The sequence below is a fragment of the Scyliorhinus torazame genome, chromosome 9 (genome assembly GCF_047496885.1).
Source record: "Scyliorhinus torazame isolate Kashiwa2021f chromosome 9, sScyTor2.1, whole genome shotgun sequence".
In the NCBI taxonomy this organism is placed as follows: domain Eukaryota; kingdom Metazoa; phylum Chordata; class Chondrichthyes; order Carcharhiniformes; family Scyliorhinidae; genus Scyliorhinus; species Scyliorhinus torazame.
The window spans coordinates 51,061,040-51,086,485 of NC_092715.1; the positions used below are offsets into that span (position 1 = coordinate 51,061,040).

The 25,446-nt window shown below is 45.8% G+C and overlaps 1 protein-coding gene across 3 annotated transcripts in view; it reads right to left on the reverse strand.

The window, feature by feature from the left end:
* Positions 1-279: 279 nt before the first annotated feature.
* The window catches only part of LOC140429193 (caspase-7-like), a 79,723-nt gene continuing 54,556 nt past the window's right edge, over positions 280-25,446 (reverse strand). For all 3 annotated transcript variants that reach the window (XM_072515877.1, XM_072515879.1, XM_072515878.1), the window contains 2 exons: positions 13,966-14,089; positions 280-3,113 (listed from right to left, as the gene is read on the reverse strand). In XM_072515877.1, coding sequence (XP_072371978.1) covers positions 2,884-3,113; positions 13,966-14,089 — 354 coding nt within the window. In that variant the 3' untranslated portion in view covers positions 280-2,883. The remainder of the gene's footprint in view (positions 3,114-13,965; positions 14,090-25,446) is intronic.

The following is a 25,446-nucleotide window of genomic DNA, read 5'->3' on the forward strand; positions in this document are numbered from 1 at the left end:
TACTGTGAAAAGGCTAGTCGCCACATTCCGGCACCTGTTCAGAGAGGCCGGTACAGGAATTGAACCAGCGCTGCTGCCTTGTTCTGCATCACAAGACAGCTATTTAGCCCACTGTGCTAAACCAGCCCCGATGAAATCAAAGTGGAGAATGTGGGCATCGATCAGACTACCTCTTACGTGCAAAGCAAGCGCTCTACCATTTGAGCTAATTCCCCCAATATTAATTGAGCTAATATTCAGCATCCAGTAAATTTTTAGGAAGTAAGCTTCACATACTGATAGTTTAAATCGTTTGAGGTTTAATCATACAGTGCTGAATTAAACAGGCTTTAGTCAAAAAGTACATAGAATCAAGTTGTAAATATTTCAAATGTTGTGAAAAGTCAAAGCATGTATCTTAGCATTAATTTCATTCATAAAACCATTACGCCACTGCTCTGACGAAAAGGTTAAGGTACAAATCTGCTGGGGAAGACACCGAACAGAAACGAGTCAATTTTCCACTCGCTCCATAAGAGACAGAGGAAGCAAAAAGGCACCGGTTATCTTAAAGTATTGCAGTGGCTCCAGAATCTTCGTGAGGCCAGAGAACAAGTTCTGCTAGTGTTTTAGTCGGAAATAATATGGAGAAATTGAGACCGACAAGAAATATAATCGCTCAAAAACGTGTTCCCTAAACAAGATTTCAGTCTTACAAATTGAGTTGGGAATTTCCAGTCACGCAGTGCAAAGGTACAGATTAATTTGAGAAAAACGAACTTCAAATGGCGTCCATGAAGTTGTGCTTGATTGAGGGAAGAGGGGGAGGAGTCGGTGGGCGAACTAAAAGGAAAGTGGGAAGAAGAACTAGGGGAGGAGATAGAGGAGGGTATGTGGGCTGATGCCCTAAGCAGGGTAAATTCCTCTTCCTCATGCGCCAGGCTTAGCCTGATTCAATTTAAGGTGCTACATAGAGCACACATAACGGGAGCAAGATTGAGCAGGTTCTTTGGAGTGGAGGACAAATGTGGGAGGTGTGGTGGGAGCCCGGCAAACCACGCACATATGTTTTGGGCATGCCCGGCACTGGAAGGGTATTGGAAGGGAGTGACCGGAGTGATTTCGCGGGTGGTGAAGGCCCGGGTCAAACCAGGCTGGGGGTTAGCTCTATTTGGAGTTGCGGAAGAGCCGGGAGTGCAGGAGGCGAAAGAGGCCGACGTTGTGGCCTTTGCGTCCCTAGTAGCCCGGCGCAGGATCCTACTCATGTGGAAGGAGGCGAAACCCCCCGGACTGGAGGCCTGGGTAAATGATATGGCGGGGTTCATTAAACTGGAGCAGATAAAGTTTGCCCTGAGAGGACTGAGAGGATCGGCTCAAGGGTTCACCAGGCGGTGGCAGCCATTTCTCGACTACCTAGGGGAACGTTAGAGGGAAGACAGATGACCAGCAGCAGCAACCCAGGGGGAGGGGGGGGGGGGGGGGAAGGGGGGTTTAGTTTAGGTCAAAGATAAAGGGGTTTTGTTACTTGTGTATTGTTTAAAATTTCTGTATTGTTATTGTTGCGTTTGCTTTGTAAGAGGGGAAAAATTATTGTTTGGGAAAAAATTTTCAATAAAACATTTATAAAAAAAAAAGTTGTGCTTGATATTTCGCTGGCTTAAAAACACTGCCTGCTATAAGAGCTTACTTTTACAGTGACTTTGGTATAAAGAACTTGAATGCAAGGAAACCGATTGGTCAGAAATCACCCCGCCCAATCCCCGCAAACTTGGAAGTTGACAGCATAAGTTTTGAAAATTGATATACAACGGAACAAATAGTCAAACCACCTCCACTTAGGCATTCAAACTTCTATTTACATAATGAATTTCACTACCTAAGGATTTCCCAATGTTTCACAGCCAAAATATTTTTGAAATTTATTCACTGTTGTAATGTACTTAAACATAGCAGCTATTTTGCATAAAATGAGGACCACCTAAAATGACCATATTATGGTCAAATATGTCTATTTAATGCTGCTGGTTGAGGAACAAATGCTGGTCAAGGGCCGGGAAAAAACCCTTTTCTTCAAATGTAAGTACGGGATCTTTTATGTCCAACCGAGGGGGAGATAGGAGCAGAACTGGTCAGCCCGTCGAGCCGGCTCCACCACCACTCAATTACACCATGGCTGATTGTCTATTTCAACGCCACTTTCCTGGGTGAGGCGGAAGGAAGGCTGAGCCTGTTTAAAGCGTCATCTGAAATATAGCAACTGGCGGTTCAGCGTACAAACTAGGATTATCGTTTGGTGCAGTATTAAAAGAATGCTGAAATTCCTGGAGAGGAGTTTGAACTCTCGATCTTCTGGTTCAGAGATCAAAGTGTTACTACTGACCCAAGATTGAATTAACAGACTGCAATGGGTATTGTTTTAATAAGTTGGTGATAAAAAATGTACACATTTAAAAAACACTAAAGCTAATTTTTCAACAGTATGTGTCCTTAGTTGAGCCCATTGAGCTACGTTGCAACTGTGAAAAACGTTTGTACATGTGAACATGTAATATCTATTCAGACACCCACATGCCCTCAGACACTATTTTACCTAAAGCTACTTTAGAGTAAAAATATGTTGGAGAAGTCAATAAAAGGTTGCAAGTTGCTCTTGGTGATAAAAGTCACAAAACAATTGTTGATTTTCAAAATTATTGGAAAGATGTTATATTGAACAATTTAGTTGGACAGACTTGAGAAAATACATTCATTTGACCAAAACAACCAGAGCTAAAAACTATAAGATTGGCTATTTTGGTTAAAACAGCTACTTCTCTGCAAACAGGTAAATTGGAAGCTGTAGGAAGCATTGAATCTTGAAATGGATCTGTAAACAATGTGCAATTCCACAATTTCAAATGGGTCTTAATGACTAAAGTACAGTTCCTTCGTGAGCATAGAAACAATGCAAGGGATTTGCTTCTTTTCATTGCAGGCCACGGTATTCGTGCTGGATTCAAATTCTAGTGCCACTTTGTAGTTGACTCGGGTAAGCAACTGCATGATCTCCAGTTCCTTGCCATAGCTATTCAGTATGTGGCACAATGACTGAATGAACCACGAACCATTGCCTGTATTTCGCCAGGAATAATAGCCTAGAAAGAATTAAATAAACCATCACACAGTTTCATACTTTTGAGAATGATTAGAAAACGTTTCAAATCAACAATATAATAGTCATAAAATATACATACATGGAGATTAGCTTCACATGCTCACTCTAGAACCTGAAATGGTTAGTATTCAATATACCTTAACTATCTTTCCCCCAAAATACACTTGTGCAATAATATGAGGAGACGGGGATGTGAAAAGTATCAGAAAACAGGGTGAGCTCCCTGAAGTTGTGGAAATGAAATATATGTATTCGCCTGAGGCCCAAGTGGGACCCCATCACTCTCCAGTAATTGCAGGGTAAAAAACCCTTTCATGTGCAGCAGCTTTTGCCACCTACACCAGCCTCCTTCTACATGCTGTGGGCAATAATATTCTCCAGATTCCATTGTTGATGGAAAAGACTCAACGTACATTCAACTGGGACTCATTCTGCCAAGCATTCCATTATAGAAGGAATGCAGAATCCAGACAATTTTCCCAGCTTTCAAAAGCAACAAAATCCAGAAAAATTGCCAGATTTGTTTTTTTCATTCCTGCGTGCAGATGGTGATAATGATGAGATTATTTACATCTCGCAGATGTTTCAGAAGAATTTATGTAGTTGCTCAGGAAAATCCCCACAGCTGCAATTTATAAATCTCTTCAGCAATTCAATCCAACCTGGAGCATACTGGTCTTCATTGCCTTGGTGGCTTTCCAACATTAGTAATTGCAGGGACCTCATTCACATACCATGTTAGTCACTATATAACCATGGCCCAAAGTGCTGAATCATCTTTGAATAATTTGTTCTGCCAGTCACGAGGGTGACACCATCTGTAACCTTTCTGGTATCTGGTATTGCTATACACCTTTGCTACATTGTGTGGTCACTGGTTCTCGACTTTTGTAATAGGAACAGTTTCCCCCATCTATTCTTGTCCATAGTTGTCTCAACCTGCTTTGCTCCAAAGAGAACAGCTCCAGCTTCTCCAAATTATCCTCGTAACTGAAGTCCCTCATCCCTGGAACCATCCTCATAATTTCTGCACCCAAATGCCTTCACACCCTTCATAAAGTGTGATGCCCAGAATTTAGCACAGTACTCCAGCTGAGGCTAAACCAGTGTTGACAAAGGTTCACCACTGCTTCCATGCTTTTTTGAACTCTTTTGCATCTATTTATCAATCCAATAATCCGGTCGAGAATGGTGTTTCACAGTAACTGCTTGCTCAGTCTGTCCTGCAAGTTTGAAAGAACCGAAAGAAATATATTTATATGGCACCTGACATCTCAAAGCACTTTACAGCCAATTCAAGGTTCATAGAGCATTTACAACCCAGAAAGAGGACCGTTGGCCCATCATGTCCCCGCTGGCCATCAAGCACCTATCTACTCTAATCCTATTTTCCAGCACTTGGTATACTATGGCATTTAGAGGGTTCCCACCTCTTTTTAAAAAATATATATATATTTATTAAAGATTTTTAACAACACAATTTTTCTCCCTTACAAACAATAACCCCCCCCACCCCCTGTAACAAAATATCAAGAAATCGCACTGAGCAAGATATATACATGGCAAAATGGTATATTTACATATCTTTATACACTGGCTCTCTCCCGTACGTGCCAGTTTCCCCCACCCTTCATGTTATCTCTTGTTCATCCACCCCCCCCCCCCAAGCAATCCCCCATTTCCTCCCCCCCACCCCCCCCCAAGCAATCCCCCATCCCCCCCCCCCGCCCCGGGTTGCTGCTGCTGCTGACCGACCTTCCTCGAGGGTTCCCACCTCTACCAGCCTTTTAGGCCGTGAGTTCCAGGTTCCAACCACCCACTGGATGAAAAGATTTTTCCTCACATTCTTCTAAACCTCCTGCCACTTACCTTAAATTTATGGTGCTTAGTTATTGACCCCTCCGCTAAGGGGAAAAGTTCCTTCCTATGTCTCTCATAATGTTATACATCTCAATCAGGTCCCCGCTCAGCCTTCTCTGCTCCAAGGTAAACAACCCCACCCTAACCAGCCTATCGATAGCTGAAGCCAAACAACATCCTGGTGGGTTTTCTCTGATGTTGACAGAGGTAAATATTGGCTAGGACACCAACAGACCCTTGCTCTTCTAGTCAGTGGGATCTTGTACATCTACCCAAGCAGGCAAATGGGGCCTTGGTTTAATGATTCATGTATACATACCCCTCGGTCCCTGTTCTACATTAACTTTAGAATTATAATCTTTGTTGAGAAGAATGAAGATTGGCAATATAAAACAAAGTGCATCACTTTGCCTTCTCCACATTAAATTGAATCGACTTGGTGCCCCACCGATTCCACTAGCCAATGTCCTCTTGCCATCCATCTCTTCATCCTCACAGTTAACAATACTCCCAAGGATCATGCCATCTGCAAATTTGAAATGGTGCCTTGCAAACCCAAATCTGGGTCATTAATATAAGACCATAAGACTTAGGAGCAACTTAGGCCATTCGGCCCATCGCGTTTGCTCTACCATTTAATCATGGTTGATATATTCCTCATCCTCCTGCCTTCTCCTCATAACCCCTGATCACCTATCCATCGCTGTCTTAAAGACACTCAGTGATTTGGACTCCACAGCCTTCTGCGACAAAGAGTTTCACAGATTCACCACCATCTGGTTGAAGAAATTCCTCCCCATCTCAGTTTTAAAGGATCATCCCTTCAGTCAGAGGCGGTGTCCTCGGGTTCTAGTTTTTCCTCCCAGTGGAAACATCCTCTCCGCATCCATTCTATTTAGGCCTTTCAGTATCCTGTAAATTACAATAAGATCCTTCTAATTCCAACGAGTACAGACCCAGAGTCCTCAAACGTTCCTCATACGACAAGCTCTTCATTCCAGGGATCATTCTTGTGAACCTCCTCTGGACCCTTTCCAAGACTAGCACATCCTTCCTTAGATACAGGGCCCAACTGCTCACAACTGGAATGCATTTCCAAGTGAGCTGGTTGAAGCAGATACGTTAGCGATCTTTAAGACTTATCTGGATAGGCACATGGGCAGACGGGGTATAGAAGGATACAGGCGGTTGATCTAGATAGGACACGTGATTGGCGCAGGCTTGGGAGGGCCGAAGGGCCTGTTCCTGTGCTGTATTATTCTTTGTAATACTCCAAATGGGGTTAGACTAGAGCCTTATACAGCCTCAGAAGTATATCCCTGCTCTTGTCCTCTCGACATGAATGCTAACATTGCATTTGTCTTTCCAACTGCCGACTGAACCTGAAAGTTAAACCTTAAGAGAACCTGACTAGGACTCCCAAGTCCCTTTGTGCTTTTGATTTCCTAAGCCTTTTCCCATTTCAAAAACAATCCATGCCTCCATTCTTCCTACCAAAGTGCATAACATAGAACATGGAACAGTATAGCACAGTATAGGCCCTTCGGCCCCCGATGTTGTGCCGACCACTTATCCTAATCGAAGGTCAACCTTACCTACATCTCTTCAATTTACTGCTGTCCATGGGCCTGTCCAAGAGTCGCTTAAATGTCCCTAATGACTCTGACTCCACCACCTCCACTGGCAGTGCATTCCACGCACCCACCACTCTCTGTGTAAAGAACCGGCCTCTGACATCTCCCCTATACCTTCCTTCAATCACCTTAAAATTATGTTCCCTCGTGACAGTCATTTCCACCCTGGGGAAAAGTCTCTGGCTATCCACTCTATCTATGCTTCTCATCACCTTGTACATCTCTTATCAAATCACCTCTCTTCCTTCTTCTCTCCAGTGAGAAAAGCCACGGCTCCCTCAACCTTTCTTCATAAGACATGCCCTCTTGTCCAGGCAGCATCCTGGTAAATCTCTTCTGCACCCACTCCAAAGCATCCACATCCATCCTATAATGAGGCGAACAGAACTGGACACAATATTCCAAGTGTGGTTTAACCAGGGTTTTATAAAGCTATAGCAAAACTTCGCGGCTCTTAAACTCAATCCACCTGTTAATTAAAGCCAACACACCATACGCCTTCTGAACAATTCTATCAACCTGGGTGGCAACTTTGAGGGATAACCTTCCACGTTTCAACATTCCATTCCATCTGCCACCTCTTTGCCCATTCTCCTAGCCTGTCCAAGTGCTTCTTCAGTCCCTTGCTTCCTCAATACTACCTGTCCCTGTGCATAACTTTGTATCATCTGCAAATTTAGCAAAAGTGCCTTCAGTTCCTTCTTCCAGATCGTTAATGTATATTGTGAAAAGTTGTGATCCCAACACCAACCCCTGAGGCACACCACTAGTCACTGGCTGCCATCCTGAAAAAAAACCTTTATTCCCACTCTGCCTTCTGCCAGTCAGCCAATCTTATATCTATGCCTTCTGCCCGTCAGCCAATCCTATATCCATGCTAGCATCTTACCCGTAACTTATTAACAGCCTCCTATACTACATCTGGAAATCTAAATAAATCATGTCCATTGGTTATCCTTTGACTAATTTCCTTGTTAACTCCTTTGTTGCAGACATGACCTCCCTTTGACAAAGCCATGCTGACTCGGTCCTATTTTATCATGCACTTCCAAGTACTCCACAATCTCATCTTTAATAATGGACACTAAAATCTGACCAATGACCGAAGTCAGGCTAACCTGCCTATAATTTCCCGTTTTCTGCTTCGCTCCCTTCTTAAACAGGAGTTTTACATTAGCCATTTTCTAGTCCTCTGGGACCCTCCCTGCCTCCGGTGATCCCCGAAAGATCACCACCAATGCCTCCACATTCTCTTCAGCTATCTCCTTTAAAACACTGGGGTGTAGTCCATCCGGTACAGATAATTTATCTCACTTCAGACCTTTCAGTTTCCCCAGAAGCTTCTCCTCAGCAATGGCCACTACACTCACCTCTGCCCCCTGATTCTCCTGAAGTTCTGGTATCCCACTGGTGTTTTCCACCGTGAAGACTGATGCAAAGTAACTATTCAGTTCCTCTGGTCTTTGTTTTCTATTACTATTTCTCGAGCCTCAATTTCCAGTGGTCCAGTGTCTATTCTTGCTTTTCTCTTTTCTTTAATATATTGAAAAGAACTGGAATCATGCCAATGGAGAATCCAGCCCAGGATGTTTTGGTTATTATTGATGACAATGCTGGTCTTTTAAAAGAACATGCAGTTTAACTTTCCCAGTCCAGTGATGAAAGCAAATTTAACAACAAGGGAAACTATTATAACAATGGTTAAGGTAACTGATATTGTCAAACGTCAAAATGTAAAGTCTAAATTTTGGACACAGTCATATTTTATCCTCTCCCCCCTTATTGCTTTTTAGCTGTCCTCTGCTCGCTTCTAACTTCTAAAGGCTTCCCATTCCTCTGGCTTCCCACTAATCCTCGCCAGCTTGTATGCTTTTTCTTTTATGCTGCCCTTGACTTCCCTTGTCAGCCATGGATGCCTTGTCCTCCCCTTAGCATGTTTCCTCCTCTTTGGGATGTACTTCTGTTGTGCCTCCCGAATAACCCCCCAAAACTCCTGCTATTGCTGTTCCCTATCTTCCGTGCTAGGCTCCTTTTCCAATCAATTCTGGCCAGATCCTCTCTCATGTCTTTGTAGTTACCTTTATTCATTTGTAATACTATTACATCTGATTCCAACTTCATCCTCTCAATCTGCAGGGTAAATTCTATCATATTGTGGTCACTGCCTCCTAAGGATTCCTTCACCTTAGATTTCCTAATCAGGTCTACCCAGTCACACATCACCAAATCCAGAATTGCTTGCTCACTAGCTGCTCCAAAAAATCATCTTGCAGATATTTCACAAATATAGATTAAGAAAAGAAGTGGCCCTAATATCGACCTCTGAGGAATCCCACTACATACCAACCTGCAGTTCAAAACAACCACTACTCAGTTTCCTGTCATTCAGCTAACTTCATAACCATGCTCTCACTGTCCCTTTTATTGCATAGGTCTCAACTTTGCTGACAAACCAAACTCCAATCAAATCAGTTAAACACAATTTATCTTTAACAAATCCATGGATTAGCCATGCAAAATTGCCCTGTCCAAAAATCTGTAGGTTAGGGTATAGGGGTAGGGCGGGGAAGTGGGCCTAGATAGAGTGATCTTTCGGAAGGCTAGTGCAGACTCAATGAACCAAATGGCCTGATTCTGCACTGTAGGGATTCTATGATTCTGAACTAATCAATATTTGTCGAGATGACTTTTGATTTTTTTCTGTGATTATCGTTTCTAAAATCTTTCCAACCAGAGGTTAAATTAACTAGCCTGTAGTTGCTGCATTAATCTGTACCCCCTTTTTTTTAATTATCCATTTGCAATTCTCGAATTGCCTGGCACAACCCCTGCATCTAGAGGACCAGGTTACGCCTGATGTCTCTAATTTTCATCCTTACTTCACTGAGTATCCTCAAATTCATCCAATCGAGCCCTACTGGCTTATCAACAGCTATCTTAATACCCCTCTTTTTAAAATAATTTTTTATTGCATCCAGCATCTCAACTACATTGTTTCACGAAGACCATGGTAGCATCTTTCTTCGTAAAGACAGATGCGAAGTATAATTTAGTAGCTTAGCCAGCCCTTCTTCCACCATGTATAAATCCTCTTTTTGGTTCCTAATCAGCCACACTTCTCTACACCACCGTTTCAATACTTTTGGATTCCATTTTGCTGCTGCCAGTCTCTTCTCATACCTTCCTTTGCTTCTCATTTTTTCACTTCCCCTTTGAATATTCTATTCAGCCAGGTTCTCACTTGTATTTTCAACCTGACAGCTCATGGTCACCCTTTTTCTGCTTAATCTCACTCGCTTCTTTCATTAATCAGGAAGCTTTGGCTTGGTTTGTTTTACCTTTCACCCTTGTAGGAATTAACCTCGTCTGATTATCATGTTTTTAAAGGCAGCTCGTTGTTCAAATACAATTTTGCTTGCCAATCTTTGATCCCAATTCATCCAGAACTGATCACCCTATTGAAATTAGCCCCTCCCCAATTACATTTAATCTGAATTTCTCCTTGTCCTTTCCAACAGTTAATCTAAACCATATGATATTATGCTCACTGCCCCCAATGACACTTAATCTACTTGAACTTTCTTATTGCCCAGAACCAGATCCAGCCATGCCAGAAGTATACCAATATAGAAAATTTTCCATGAGAACACTCCACAACCACTTACCCCTCTCACCCCTTTACATACATTATTACTATCCAAGTCTATATTAGGTTATTTAAAGACCCCATCAAACTACTCTATAGTTTTTGCACTGCTCTAATTTCCTTACAAATTTGCTCCTCCGTATCTTTCCCGTTAATTAATGGTTTATAGAATACATCCACTGGTCTAATGGTACTATTTGAATGCCAGTAGAACATGTTTGGGCCCCTTTTATGTCAATTGCCATTCTATTCTCATTTTCTTTGCCAGTCATATATTCCTCCATTTTCCCTTTCAACCTATTGTATTTGGCTGCTTTTTGCTTGAAGAATTCACCCAACATGCACCATAAACACCCTTTCCTTGATTCATCATATTTTCTATCCCTCATCTTCCATTGAGCTCTGGTTGACATGTTTCAGATGCAAGATACATCTCTTCCTCAAAGATCACCCAAGAGAAGAAACTTCTTTCACTCGTTATAGGGATCTGGAAATCACTACCTGAAGCTGATCATCTGAAGCTGATCCCATATATTATTTTTCAAGGGAGGTGGTCAAGTAATTGAGGATAAGGAACTTGCAGGGTTACAGTCAAATAACAGGGGTGTGGGACTAAACATAATCACTTGTTCAAAGCAGCAATAGGTATACGTTTCCATGATTTGTTGATGTTTTGGTAGACAGCAATTGAAATCCAACACCAACAGAAAATCCCACTTTTCTGCAGCTGAAGATGATATAGCCCAAATTGTCTGACATCAACGTCTCTTTAGCCTGCCTGAATGCCTCTCGTTGATATGCATATCATAATAAGTTGTTGATTTCCTGCTCATCAATAAGGAGGGCCACAAAACCAGTATCAAGTTTTACTGCCTATTTTATTACGGGAATGTAAAGATCGGCCTAGACAACTGTGCAACCATATGGTAATAAAAGCAAATTACTGCGGATGCTGGAATGCTTTGGCAAAGAGTAATCCAGACCAAAACCTCTCCATGAATGCTGTCAGACCTGCTGAGATTGCCCAGTATTTTCTGTTTTTGGTGCAACCTTATGGGTATCTTCTGGGTCAAGCAGCATGAAATCAAAATGATGGTGCCTCAAATATCCAAGTACGAAGTCTTACAACACCAGGTTAAAGTCCAACAGGTTTGTTTCGATGTCACTAGCTTTCGGAGCGCTGCTCCTTCCTCAGGTGAATGAAGAGGTCTGTTCCAGAAACACATATATAGACAAATTCAAAGATGCCAAACAATGCTAGGAATGCGAGCATTAGCAGGTGATTAAATCTTTACAGATCCAGAGATGGGGTAGCCCCAGGTTAAAGAGGTGTGAATTGTCTCAAGCCAGGACAGTTGGTAGGATTTCGCAGGCCAGATGGTCGGGGATGAATGTAATGTGACATGAATCCCAGGTCCCGGTTGAGGCCGCACTCACGTGTGCGGAACTTGGCTATAAGTTTCTGCTCGGCGATTCTGCGTTGTCACGGGTCCTGAAGGTCGCCTTGGAGAACGCTTACCCGGAGATCAGAGGCTGAATGCCCTTGACTGCTGAAGTGTTCCCCGACTGGAAGGGAACATTCCTGCCTGGTGATTGTTGCGCAATGTCCGTTCATTCGTTGTCGCAGCGTCTGCATGGTCTCGCCAATGTACCACGCTTCGGGACATCCTTTCCTGCAGCGTATGAGGTAGACAACGTTGGCCGAGTCGCACGAGTATGTACCGCGTACCTGGTGGGTGGTGTTCTCACGTGTAATAGTGGTATCCATGTCGATGATCTGGCACGTCTTGCAGAGATTACCATGACAGGGTTGTGTGGTGTCGTGGTCACTGTTCTGAAGACTGGGTAGTTTGCTGCAAACAATGGTTCGTTTGAGGTTGCGCGGTTGTTTGAAGGCAAGTAGTGGGGGTGTGGGGATGACCTTGGCAAGATGTTCATCGTCATCAATGACGTGTTGAAGGCTGTGAAGAAGATGACGTAGTTTCTCCGCTCCGGGGCAGTACTGGACGACGAAGGGTATTCTGTCGGTTGTGTCCCATGTTTGTCTTCTGAGGAGGTCGGTCCGGTTTTTCGCTGTGGCGCGTTGGAACTGTCGATCGATGAGTCGAGTGTCATATCCCATTCGTACGAGGGCATCTTTCAACGTCTGTAGATGTCTGTTACGCTCCTCCTCGTCTGAGCAGATCCTGTGTATACGGAGCGCTTGCCCATAGGGGATGGCTTCTTTAATGTGTTTAGGGTGGAAGCTAGAGAAGTGGAGCATCATGAGGTTATCCGTGGGTTTGCGGTAAAGCGAAGTGCTGAGGTGACCGTCCTTGATGGAGACGAGTGTGTCCAAGAATGCAACTGATTTTGGAGAGTAGTCCATGGTGAGTCTGATGGTTGGATGGAACTTATTAATGTCATTGTGTAGTCGTTTCAGTGATTCTTCGCCGTGGGTCCAAAGGAAAAAAATGTCATCGATGTATCTGGTGTATAACATCGGTTGAAGATCCTGTGCGGTGAGTAGGTCCTGTTCAAACTTGTGCATGAAGATGTTGGCGTATTGGGGTGCGAATTTGGTCCCCATGGCTGTTCCGTGCGTCTGAATGAAGAACTTGCTGTCGAAGGTGAAGACGTTGTGATCCAGAATGAAGCGGATGAGTTGCAGAATTGCGTCTGGAGATTGGCAGTTGTCGGTGTTGAGTACTGAGGCTGTTGCAACAATGCCGTCGTCATGGGGGATGCTGGTGTAGAGTGCCGAGACGTCCATTGTGACGAGGAATGTTCCTGGTTCAACTGGTCCATGGGTGCTGAGTTTCTGTAGGAAGTCCGTCGTGTCGCGACAGAAGCTGGGTGTACCTTGTACGATGGGTTTCAAGATGCCCTCGATGTAGCCAGAGAGGTTCTCACACAGGGTCCCATTGCCTGAAACGATAGGGCGGCCTGGTGTGTTGGCCTTATGTATTTTTGGGAGGCAGTAGAGATCTCCAATGCGGGGAGTACGTGGGATGAGAGCACGTAGGGTGCTCTGAAGATCTGGATCCAAGGTCTTGATCGGTCTGTTAAGTTGGCGGATGTGTTCCTTGGTCGGATCTGCGGGTAACTGTCTGTAGTGTTCTTGGTTGTTCAGTTGTCGGTATACTTCTTTGCAGTAGTCCGTTCTGTTCAGTACGACAGTGGCCCCCCCCTTTGCTGGTTTGATGACGATGCTGTGGTTGGTCTTGAGAGCGCGGATGGCATTGCGTTGTGCTTGGGTGACGTTCTGTAAAGATTTAATCACCTGCTAATGCTCGCATTCCTAGCATTGTTTGGCATCTTTGAATTTGTCTATATATGTGTTTCTGGAACAGACCTCTTCATTCACCTGAGGAAGGAGCAGCGCTCCGAAAGCTAGTGACATCGAAACAAACCTGTTGGACTTTAACCTGGTGTTGTAAGACTTCGTACTGTGCTCACCCCAGTCCAACGCCGGCATCTCCACATCAAATATCCAACACCAAGTGATCAGAGTAATGGACTGCTTGCACACAGGACCACAGCTACTGTTTTGGCACTCAACTATCAAATCTTCCTCCAACAAGCATAAAGCTTGCATTGGAATGGTCTCTAATGAAAGTGGGTTGCTCTCAGTCATTCTGTACTCTTGACCACGTTGCAACTGAAGCATGAACAATAGCTTCAATACTAGAACATTCTACTTTTTCACCCACCAGGTGCTGTAGAATAAGCATACAGGAAGTCAGCCTCAATAGGTATTTTGCTCAGGGGAGTATCGTTTCCCTCTTGAACGCTGTCTGTCTCAACACCTGCATCAAACTCAGTTCCTCGACAGGCCTAAAGAGCAGACAAAGAGCAAAAAGCAATAAAACCACAGTACGCAACCATGAAACTCATAAACAAATTACATAAATTAGTCAAACAATCAGCATTTCGCATTTTGACAACAGCAATTTTTGACCCACTTTTATTTATACATGTTGAATATTAACCTATATTAAATATATAACCTGGTTATTCCTAACAGGAGAGTTTAAACAGATTATTTAACTGTGAAGGCATGTTATTGTGCCTCATTCTGCCCTTCCTCAACATCCACTTTCCAGCAGGTGCCAGCAGTGATTAAGAACAGATTTTGTAGTTCTGGTACTGTCAAATCCCCAGGATGTTCTTGTGCATTTTTCACTTCAGTGTATATCCAATTGTGTTAGCTTGTCTCAGCTGGCAATACTCTTAATGCTCGGTCAGAAGACTCTTGATTCCAGCCACATAACTGGCAGATGAGAAAGTTTTCAAATGACATGATAAACCCAAGGTGTCACCTGCCTGCTTAGAAGAAGCATCATCGTGTCTCAGGTAACCTCCGTCCAAAACACATGGCTAAATGAAATCCTATGACCATTTATTGGTTTACCCATAAAATCCCAACAATGCAGGAGGCCATTCGGCCCATCTAGTCTGCACCGATTCGGTGAAACAGCACCCCACCTAGGCACCCCTCCCCTCTCGTAATCCCACTTTAACCCCACATTGGAAACTAAGGGGCAATTTAGCATGGTCAATCCACCTAACTTGCACATCTTTCTCTTTTGAGGTCTTGCTGTGCATAAATTAGGCATTGAATTCTCTGCCTGCATAACTGTAACCATGTCTCAAAAAACAGTTAGATATAAAATGCACCAGAGTATTGTAATGATATGTAGACAGACATGAAACTAAGGGGTTAATCAGAACACCCGGCTGTGGCACGGCCATTAGAGGGCACTACACAACTCATTACAAAACCAGACACACACTAGACCCTCCCTCCCAGTCCTGGCAGGGACTGTAGGATTAGCACCAGAATAGTTTAGATCTCAGGTTGGGTCACCACATGTGACCTAGATCCCAGTTATACAGTTAGTCATTATCACTGAGTTACTAGATTTAGATCAGCAGAGTGAACTCATTTATCTAGTTGTCATTACTGAATAAATCCTTTCAACTCACATCAAGGACTGGAGTGTCTTTCAACGTCGTCTATAGTCAGTAGCAACTTACGTTAATCAAACAGCATAACATAACAAGTTATCTGGAGAATGACAGATCCAAGTTTATTTAATCTCATCCTACAGTAATTAAGAGTGACCATTTTCTGGATATACATTTATTCCATCAAAAAGATTGACTACCTATGCTGACAAACGTCATTCTCTGTTAGTTACCTTAAGACTCACAAATCTTAGTATCACCCTATTGTTTGTACAAAAATACTGATTTGTACCCAAGACTGAACTCAGCTGGATTAAGAAAAAAGTGAAAGATGAAACTGGCCAGGATTGCTATTAATAATCATTTCAAAGGTTCCGGTGGCGGTTATGAAGGATTAAGTCGCACATTTGGTGGCTCCAGTCTGGTCGGACGTTTGGACCTTTCCCCTGGACTTTTTTCTGGTTTTAAACGGTGAATTCGAAGGCTGAGGCAATTGGGCACGTTTCCACGTATTAGTGTATGGAGCAAAGAACCAGAAGTGCACGAAAAGGCAGAAATAAAAAGTTAGCCAAGAGCTGTGTTGAAGCTGCACCAGGAGACAGCATGGCCAAGGACCGGACGCCTGGGGTGGCGGCGCAGCGACCGACTGAGCAGTTGGTGCAGGTCATCCAGGATGGTTTTGCCAAGCAGAAGCGGGAATGTTTGGACCCAATTAAAGAATCGATCGATCAGCTACAGCATAGATTGGACGCCCAGGATCGGGCGATCCAGAAGGTTGAGAAGGCGCTGGCTGAGCAGGAGGAGCATCAAACAGCGGTTGAGCTGGAGGTGGGGATACTTCGAAACCAGCAGAAAAGGCTTCTGGAGAAGGTGGAGGACCTTGAGAATCGGTCCCGCCGGCAGAACTTAAGAATTCTCGGGCTCCCGGAGAGGGCTGAGGGAGCAGGCGCTGGGACATACGTAGCGTGTATGTTCGAAAAACTGCTGGGGGAGGGGGCATTCCCCCGACCGTTAGAGGTAGACAGGGTGTACAGAGCGCTTGCAAGGAAGCCGTGAGCGGGGGACCCTCCAAGGGCAATGGTGGTGAGATTTCATAGGTTCCTGGACAAGGAATGTATTCTTCGGTGTGCCACATAAACGTGGAGTTGTAGGTGGGACAAAATTATCCTGCGAGTGTACCAGGACATGAGTGTGGAGGTGGCGAGGAAGCGAGCAGGCTTTAACCAAGTCAAGTCAATCTTCTTCAAGAAGCAGGTGAAATTCGGACTGCTGTATCTGGCTCGTCTTTGGGTCACACATGAGGACCAGCATGATTATTTTGAATCGCCCGAAGATGCGCTGGACTTTGCTAACAGAAAAGAACTGGTGGGGGTCTGAGAACTCTCGAACTCTGAGGCAACTTGTTGGCCTATACTGGGCCCTATTTCTTTTTTTGTTCTCTTTTTTAATTCTGTTTTAAATTGGTTTTGCCTCCTCTTACCGTTTCATTTCTGTTTTTGGATTTCTGTTTAAGGGGGGGGGGGGGGAAAAGAGTTGATTTTCCTTTTTCGGGTTCTTTTTTCGGTGGATGTTGGCAATGTCCCTTTCGTTTTTATTAACGTGCACTTTTGTGGGATGGAGACGGGTGTGTTTGAGTTTCGGTGGATGGTGCTTTCGTTTTTGTGTTTTCTTGTTGTTGGGTGTTTGTCTGGGGATTGTTAGATGAGGGAATTTGTTTGTATGAGAGGGGGGAGGGGAGCGAGGGAACAATAGGTGGGAGACTTTTTGGTGATGGGGGCCACCAAGCTAGCTGGGTGAGCTAGCTCACGGAAGCACAGTGGGGGGGGGGGGGGGGGGGGTGCATATGTTCGGTTTACCAGATGGCTTAGGTCTTAAGAGTAGAGTTGCTGGGTGGTTGGGGGGGGGGGGGGGGGGGGGAGAGAGGAGAGAGAGATCGGTTTTGCTGACGAGGGAGGGACTTTGGTGGAGGCACAGTGAGGAAGTCGGGAGTGGGGGCCGCCGTGGGGCGAGCCGGAGGAGGTGCGGCGCAGGGGCTGGAGACGGGCCCAAGAAAGGGGATTGTTGATCGGCAGGGGGGGGGGGGGGGGGGGGGGGCACTTTGCCCCCCAATTAGGCTGATCACATGGAATGTTCGAGGGCCAAGTGGGTCGGTAAAGAGGGCATCTGTGTTTGCGCACCTGAGGGGACTGAAGGCGGATGTGGTAATGTTGCAGGAGACGCACCTTTTAGAGTACTGGACCAAGTCAGATTGAGGAAAGGCTGGATCAATCAGGTTTTCCACTCGGGGCTGGATACAAAGACTAGAGGGGTTGCGATCTTGATTAATAAGCGGGTGACATTTCAGGTGGGTAGAATAGTCTCAGATGTGGGAGGTCGATATATCATGGTCAGTGGTCAGCTGCAGGGGATGAAGGTAGTGCTGGTTAATGTATATGCACCAAATTGGGATGACGGGGAATTTATAAAGAGGGTGCTAGGGAAGATTCCGGACCTGGACTCGCACAAGCTGATCATGGGAGGGGACTTTAATATTTATTGATCCCGGCCTGGATCGGTCATGCTCGAGAACGGGCAGGGTGCCAGCAATGGCAAAGGAACTGAAAGGTTTCATGGAGCAGATTGGGGGGGGGGGGGTGGATCCATGGTGATTTAGGCAGCCGAGGGCGAAGGAGTTTTCTTTTTACTCCCACGTACATAACGTGTACTATCGGATCGACTTATTTGTCTTAGGTAGGGCCCTACTGGCAGGGGTGGTGGACACGGGGTACTCGCCGATTACGATCTCGGACCATGCTCCGCACTGGGTTGACCTGCAGATTAGTATGGATAGCAAGCAGCGCCCGCAATGGATGTTGGATTAGGGCTATTGGCGGACGAAGTGGTGTGCGAGAGGCTGAGGAATTGTATGTTGAACTACCTGCAGGTGAATTATACAGGGGAGGTCTCAGCAGCGGTGGTCTGGGAAGCACTGAAGGCAGTGTTGAGAGGAGAGCTGATTGCGATCCGGGCTCACAGGGACAGGACGGATAAGGCAGAGACGGACCGACTGGGAAAAGAGATTCTAGAAGTCGACAGGGGTTTTCCGGAGGCTCCAGAGGCAGGGCTTTTAAGGGAACGCCGGAGGCTACAGGTGGAATTTGGCTTGTTAACCACAGAGAGGGCAGTGTAACAGCTCAGAAAGGCGAGGATGACGATATACGAGCATGGTGAGAAGGCCAGCAGGATGCTTGCACAGCAGCTCAGAAAGAGGGAGGCAGTTGGAGAAATAGGGAAAGTTATTGACGGGGATGGGAACTTTGTTGGGGACTCGGCAGGGGTGAGTAAGGTCTTCCGGGACTTTTACAGCAGGTTATACAGGTCGGAACCCCCTGCGGGGCCGGAGGGATGGGGCACTTCCTGGAGGGGCTGACGTTCCCAAAGGTGGACGGGGAGCTGTTAGAAGGGCTGGGGGCCCCGATCGGGTTGGAAGAGATAGTAGAGGATTTGAGGGCCATGCAGTCGGTTAAGGCCCCAGGACCGGATGGGTACCAAGTTGAGTTCTATAAAAAGTTCTCCGGAACATTGGGACCGGTGCTGTTGAAGGTGTTTCACGAGGCTAGGGAAAGAGGGGCTCTGCCCCAGACGATGTCACAGGCCACGATTTCGCTGATCCTGAAACGGGCCAAGGACCCGGAGCTATGTGGGTCTTATGGACGATTTCCGTGTTGAACGTAGACGCCAAACTGCTGGCCAAAATTTTGTCCTCCAGGATTGAGGACTGTGTACTGGACGTTATTGTGGAGGATCAGACGGGGTTCGTTAAGGGCAGGCAGCTGGTAGCCAATGTAAGAAGGCTGTTAAACGTGATCACGATGCCCCCGGAGAGCAGGGAGGTGGAGGTAGTAGTCGCGATGGATGTGGAGAAAACTTTTGACCGGTTGAGTGGGATTATTTATGGGAGGTGCTCGAGCGGTTCGCACTTGGGAGGGGCTTTATTGACTGGGTTAGGTTGCTGTACCAGGTTCGGGTGGCAAGTGTACAGACGAACAGGACGACTTCGGACTATTTTAGACTGCACCAGGTGACGAGACAGGGATGCCCCCTCTCCCCACTGCTGTTTGCGCTGGCAATAGAGCCGCTGGCAATTGCTCTGAGGGCCTCAAGGGGCTGGTCCGGGAAGGGGGGGGGGGGGAAGAGAGAGAGAGAGAGAGAGAGAGAGAGAGAGAGAGAGAGAGAGAGAGAGAGAGAGAGAGAGAGAGGAGGGGGGTGGAGGACAAGGTCTCGCCGTATGCAGACGACCTGCTTTTGTATGTTTCAGATCCAATGAAAGGGATGGAAGTAATTATGGGAATTTGGCCGGTTTTCAGGGTATAAGCTTAATATGGGGAAGAGCGAGATGTTTGTGGTCCAGGCTAGGGATCTGGAGAGGCGACTGGGGGAACTGCCGTTCAGGTTGGTAGGGGACAGTTCCAGATACCTCGGTATCCAAGTGGCGAGGGACTGGGACAGGCTACATAAATTGAACTTGGCCCGGTTGGTGGATCAGATGAAGGAGGACTTCCGGAGATGGGATGCGCTCCCGTCGTCTCTGGCGGGCAGAGTTCAAACGGTAAAACCGACGGTCCTCCCGAGATTCTTATTCTTTTTCCAGTGTCTCCCCATCTTCATCCCGCGGTCCTTTTTTAAGCGGGTCAATAAATTTATTGTGGGCATTGTGTGTGGGGGGGGGGGGGGGGGCAAGTCCCCGCGAGTGAAGAGGGCAATGCTCGAGCGGAGTCGGAGGGATGGTGGGCTGGCGCTGCCGAATTTCAGCAATTATTACTGGGCGGCTAACATAGCCATGGTGTGGAGGTGGCTGGTGGGGGTCGGGGGGGAAGAGAAGAGTCGTCATGGGTGCGTATGGAGACGGCTTCTTGTAAGGGCACAAGTCTGGGGGCGTTAATAACGGCGCCTCTGCCGTTCCCGCCGCGCGGTACTCCACCAGTCCAGTGGTGGTGGCAGCCCTGAGAGTCCGGGGGCAGTGGAGGAGACATGTGGAAGCCAAGGGGGCACCGGTCTGGTCCCCAATCTGCGATAATCACCGGTTTGGGAGGATTGACAGGGGCTCTGAATTTGGCGGAGAGCGGGGATCAAGAGGATGGGGGATTTGTTTATAGAAGGGAGCTTCCCGAGTATGAGGGCGCTGGAGGAGCAGTTTACACTGGCGGGGGGAAATGAATTTCAATATCTGCAGGTGCGGGACTTTCTGTGGAGGCAGGAACCAACCTTCCCACTCCTGCCGCTAAGGGGGGTTCAGGATAGGGTGTTTTCTAGAGGATGGATAGGAGAGGGGAGCGTTTCGGACATATATAAAGAGCTTGTGGGATCGGAGGAGACGCAGACCAAGGAGCTGAAGTAAAAGTGGGAGGAGGAGCTGGGGGGGGGGGGGGGAAAGAGAGAAAGATAGAGGAGGGCCTTTGGGCGGACGCGTTGAGAGGGTCAACGCGACCGCAACATGTGCTACGCTCAGCCTGATCCAATTTAAGGTCGTTCACCGGGCATATGATAGTGGCCCGGATGAGCAGATTCTTTGGGGAGGACGACAGGTGTGCGAAATGTGCGGGAGGGGGACCAGCGAACCATGTCCACATGTTCTGGGCATGCCCAAGGCTGAGGGGATTTTGGCAGGTGTTTGCCGATGTCATGTCCAAGATAGTAAATACAAAGGTGGCGTGGAGCCCAGAGGTGGTGATTTTCAGGGTGTCACAGGATCCGGGAATCCAGGAAGAGAAGGAGGCAGACGTTCTGGCCTTTGTTTCCCTGGCAGCCCAGATGCGGATATTACTAGCATGGAGGGACTCGAAGCCCCCAAATCGGAGACCTGGCTATCGGACATGGCTGGCTTCCTCTGCCTGGAGAAAATTAAGTTTGCCATGAGAGGGCCACTGTTAGGGTTCGCACGGAGGTGGGAACCATTTGTTGACTTCTTCACAGATAATTAATCGTCAGCAGAAAGGAGGGGGGGGGGGGGGGGGGCTGGGGGGTAGGCTAGCGTAGATTAGGGGGTTAAGTAATAGAACGTAGAACATAACAACGCAGTACAGGCCCTTCGGCGCTCGATGTTGCGCCGACCTGTGAAACCACTTTAAGGCCCATCTACACTATCCCCTTAATACAACATAGTAATAGAATTCTTGGCGTGGAGACAGGCCCTTCGGCCCAAACTAGATCATGCCAACCAATAAGCCCATCTAAGCGAACTCCATTTGCCTGCATTTGGCCCATATCCCTCTAAACCTTTCCTATCCATGTATCTGTCCAAATGCCTTTTAAATGTTGTCAATGTCTCTGCCTCAACCACTTCCTCCAGCAGTTCATTCCACATTCGTACCACCCTCTGTGTAAAAAGGTTGCTCCTCAGGCTGCCATTAATTCTTCCCCTTCTTAACTTAAACCTATGTCCTCTCGTTCTCAATTCCCAACCCTGGGAAAAAGACTGAGTGTATTCACCCTATCCATGCCTCTCATGATCTTATACGCCTCTATAAGATCACCCCTCAGTCTCCTACGCTCCCAAGAAAAAAAAAGTCCTAGCCTGTCCAATCTCTCATTCTTCCAAATTCCAATGGGTAGAATCACAACCTGTATAACCTTTGCTGATAAGTCAATCTCTCCAGGGATCATCCTAATTAACCTTCTTTGAACCGCCTGCCTCCAATGAAAGAATATCTTTCCTTCAATAAGGGGACCAAAGCTGCTCACAGTACTCCAGATGTGGTCTCACCAGTACCATGTACAATTGCAGCAAGACCTCCTCACGCTGACATTCCAACCCCCTTGAAATAAGGGCCAACATTCCACTAGCCTTCTGACTACCTACTGGACATGTGCTAGCTCTCTATGTTTTGTGCAAAAGTACCCCAAGTCCCTTTGTGTTGAAGCTTTCCTCAATTTAAAGAATACTGTTCTTTTGTTCTCCTTTCCAAAATGAACTTCACATTTTCTCACAGTATACTCCATTTGCCAACTTTTTGCCCACTTACTAAACCTATCATATCACTTTGTAAACGGTTTGTATCCCTCTCACAACTTGTCTTTCCACCTATTTGTGTCATCTGCAAATTTACAGTTCACTTTCTCTCTTCTCTCTCTCTCTTCCACCCCCCCCCCCCCCCCCCCCGCCAAGTCATTAATATGTATTGTAAACAGTTGCAGTCCCAGCACTGACCCCTGTGGAACCCCACTGGTTACAGGTTGTCAACCTGAAAAAGAACCGCTTTTCCTCACTCACTCTTGTTCTGCCCATTAGCCAATTCTCTAACCATGTCAATATACTACCTCTAACACCGTGGGGTACCTTGTCAAATGCCTTCCAGAACACATCATTTTACTGGTTCCCGTCTATCCACAGGTTTAGATTTCCTCAAGAAACTCTAATAAATTAGTCAGATATGATTTCCTCTTCATGAAGCCATCCTGACTCTTTGACTTAGATAAACTTGTTCAACAGCAACAAGCAACTGCTCTCTATCTATCTCAACACCGAATCAATAATCCAACAAAGAATTTGTTGCAGAATTTTAACCAAAAAATAAATAGGGTACTCCCAGAACTCAGCATAATCAATGGCCAACCCAAATTAGCTGTAAATTGAAGTCAGGCACCAACCAGGAATTCAGCACAAGGTTTATGGCAGCCAGAATGGCTCTCATTCCTGCCAACTTCTGTAGACTGAGAGGTGGAGCAGAGCTAAAGGGAAACAATCACTCACCACTCCAGGAAATGCAACCAAGCACACTGGCAGATCAAGACCCTCTGAACTATATACCGAAAACATACAGCTGAAAGCACAATGGAACTAGCTCTATGGTAACCAACAAAAAGATCTGCAAAGTAAATTCCAAGCCAGTGGAGCAAAGAAAAGATAATTTAGGTAAATGATGGGTGGTGTATATATATATATATATATATATATATGTGTTGATCCTTGGGCAGTTAACCATGACAAATCAGTGGTGCTTTCAGCCAGGCACACTTTGTACTCATTTCCCTCAGCTTGCCTTCGCAATACATCTTTCCTTGGGCAGGTGAGTCAATTCAGGCAGATACAGGGTCAAGGAAATTTGACAAAGATGCCAGTCAGCTCATAAATCTATTATCATCATCCATTCCTGTAATCCATAACTGCACTTAAATGCTGTATTTGAATCCTTTAAGATACTGTTGTAAGAATACAAAAATGGGAAGATTGTAATGGAAAGATATAATAATTTTTTTGGAAAATAAAAGTGAACCAGTGCAGACGGGGAACAGACAGTAGGAATAAATAGTTTTTTTTTGGAGTAGCAGACAGTGACTATGGGGTCCTGCAGGCATCAGTACTTGGGCCCCACCTATTCACATAATACATCAATTATTTGGATGAGGGAACCAAAAGTAATATTTCCAAGTTTGCTGACAACACAAAGCAAGGATGTCTTACTGCAGCCGTACAGGGCCGTGGTGAAACCACACCTGGAGTATTGTGTGCAGTTTGGTCCTTTTATATAAGAAAGGGAATAGAATCATAGAATTTACAGTGCAGAAGGAGGCCACTTGGCCGATCGAGCCTGCACCGGCCCTTGGAAAGAGCACCCTCCAACTTATCCCCCGATCCCCACCTAACCCCTTTTCTTTTGGCCACTAAGGGCAATTTAGCATGGCCAATCCACCTATCCCACACATCTTTGGACTAGGGGAGGAAACCAGAGCACCGGAGGAAACCCACGCAGACACAAGGAGAACGTGCAGTCTCCACATAGATAGTGACGCAAGCTGGGAATCGAACCTGGGACTCTGGAGTTGAGAAGCAACTGTGCTAACCACTGTACTGCTGTGCTGCCCTGGGAGACTGATTGAAAAGGTTGAAACATGTGCTTGCTATAGAGGGACTGCAGCAAAAGTGCATGAGACTGAATCCTGGGATGATAAGATCGTTGTACGAGGAGAGATTGGGTCGACTGGACCTGTATTCACTGGAATTTATATGAATGAAAGGGGATCAAAGACAGACTGGATGCAGGGAATTCGCATACCAGCCTCCCCGAACAGGCGCCAGAATGTGTCGACAAGGGGCTTTGCACAGTAACTTCATTTGAAGTCTACTTGTGACAATAAGCGATTTTCATTCATTTACACATTCATTCATACATTCATTCATTCAGGGGCTGGTTTAGCTCACTCTGCTAAAATCGCTGGCTTTGAAAGCAGACCAAGGCAGGCCAGCAGCACGGTTCAATTCCCGTACCAGCCTCCCCGAACAGGCGCCGGAATGTGGCGACTAGGGGCTTTTCACAGTAACTTCATTGAAGTCTACTTGTGACAATAAGCGATTTTCATTTCATTTCATTTATATCCTCTGTGGGATTGGGGAGATCTAGAACATGGGGTCACAGTCTCAGAATATGTGATAGGCCATTTAGGACTGAGATGAGAGAAGCCTCTTCCCTCAGAGGGTGGTGAACTTGTGGAATTCTCTACTACAGAATGCAATGGAGACCAAGTCACTGATTATATTTAAGAAGGAAATAGATAGATTTCTAGGCTCCAAAGGTATCAAGGGTTTGGGGAGAGTGTGCGAGTACGGTGTTGAAATAGAGAATCAGCCACGATCATATTGAATGGTGGAAAGGTTCGAAGGGCCGAATAACCTGATCCTACTTTCTATGTTTCATGTTTACAAAGTCATGCCAATCCATGTTTTGTCCAGAATGAGATCCATGCCTGGCTCTACTCCAGTGCTTGCAAAGAAGAAAAATGAAAAAAATGAAAATCGCTTATTGTCACAAGTGGGCTTCAATGAAGTTACTGTGAAAAGTCCCTAGTCGCCACATTCCGGCGCCTGTTCGGGGAGGCTGGTACGGGAATTGAACCGTGTTGCTGGCCTGATTTGGTCTGCTTTCAAAGCCAGCGATTTAGCCCGGTGCTAAACCAGCCCCTAGTGATACTGATTGACCCAATAGTATAATGACGATCATCAAACAAAGTTGAAAAAATTAGGCCAAACACACAAGAGGCATATAAGCATGTATTAATTTTTACATTAATTTTGAAAGAATACATTCTGTTCAGCAATTCTGCGCTGCTCTAAAACCTTAGTTCACAAATCAGAGGGAAGTTGTAAACTGGTGTAGAACCACATTATGCATTAACATCCCTATTCCTCCACTTAGCAAGAATCCTAGCTATTCTGCAACTTGACATAGCACTTTCACAAAAGGAAACAG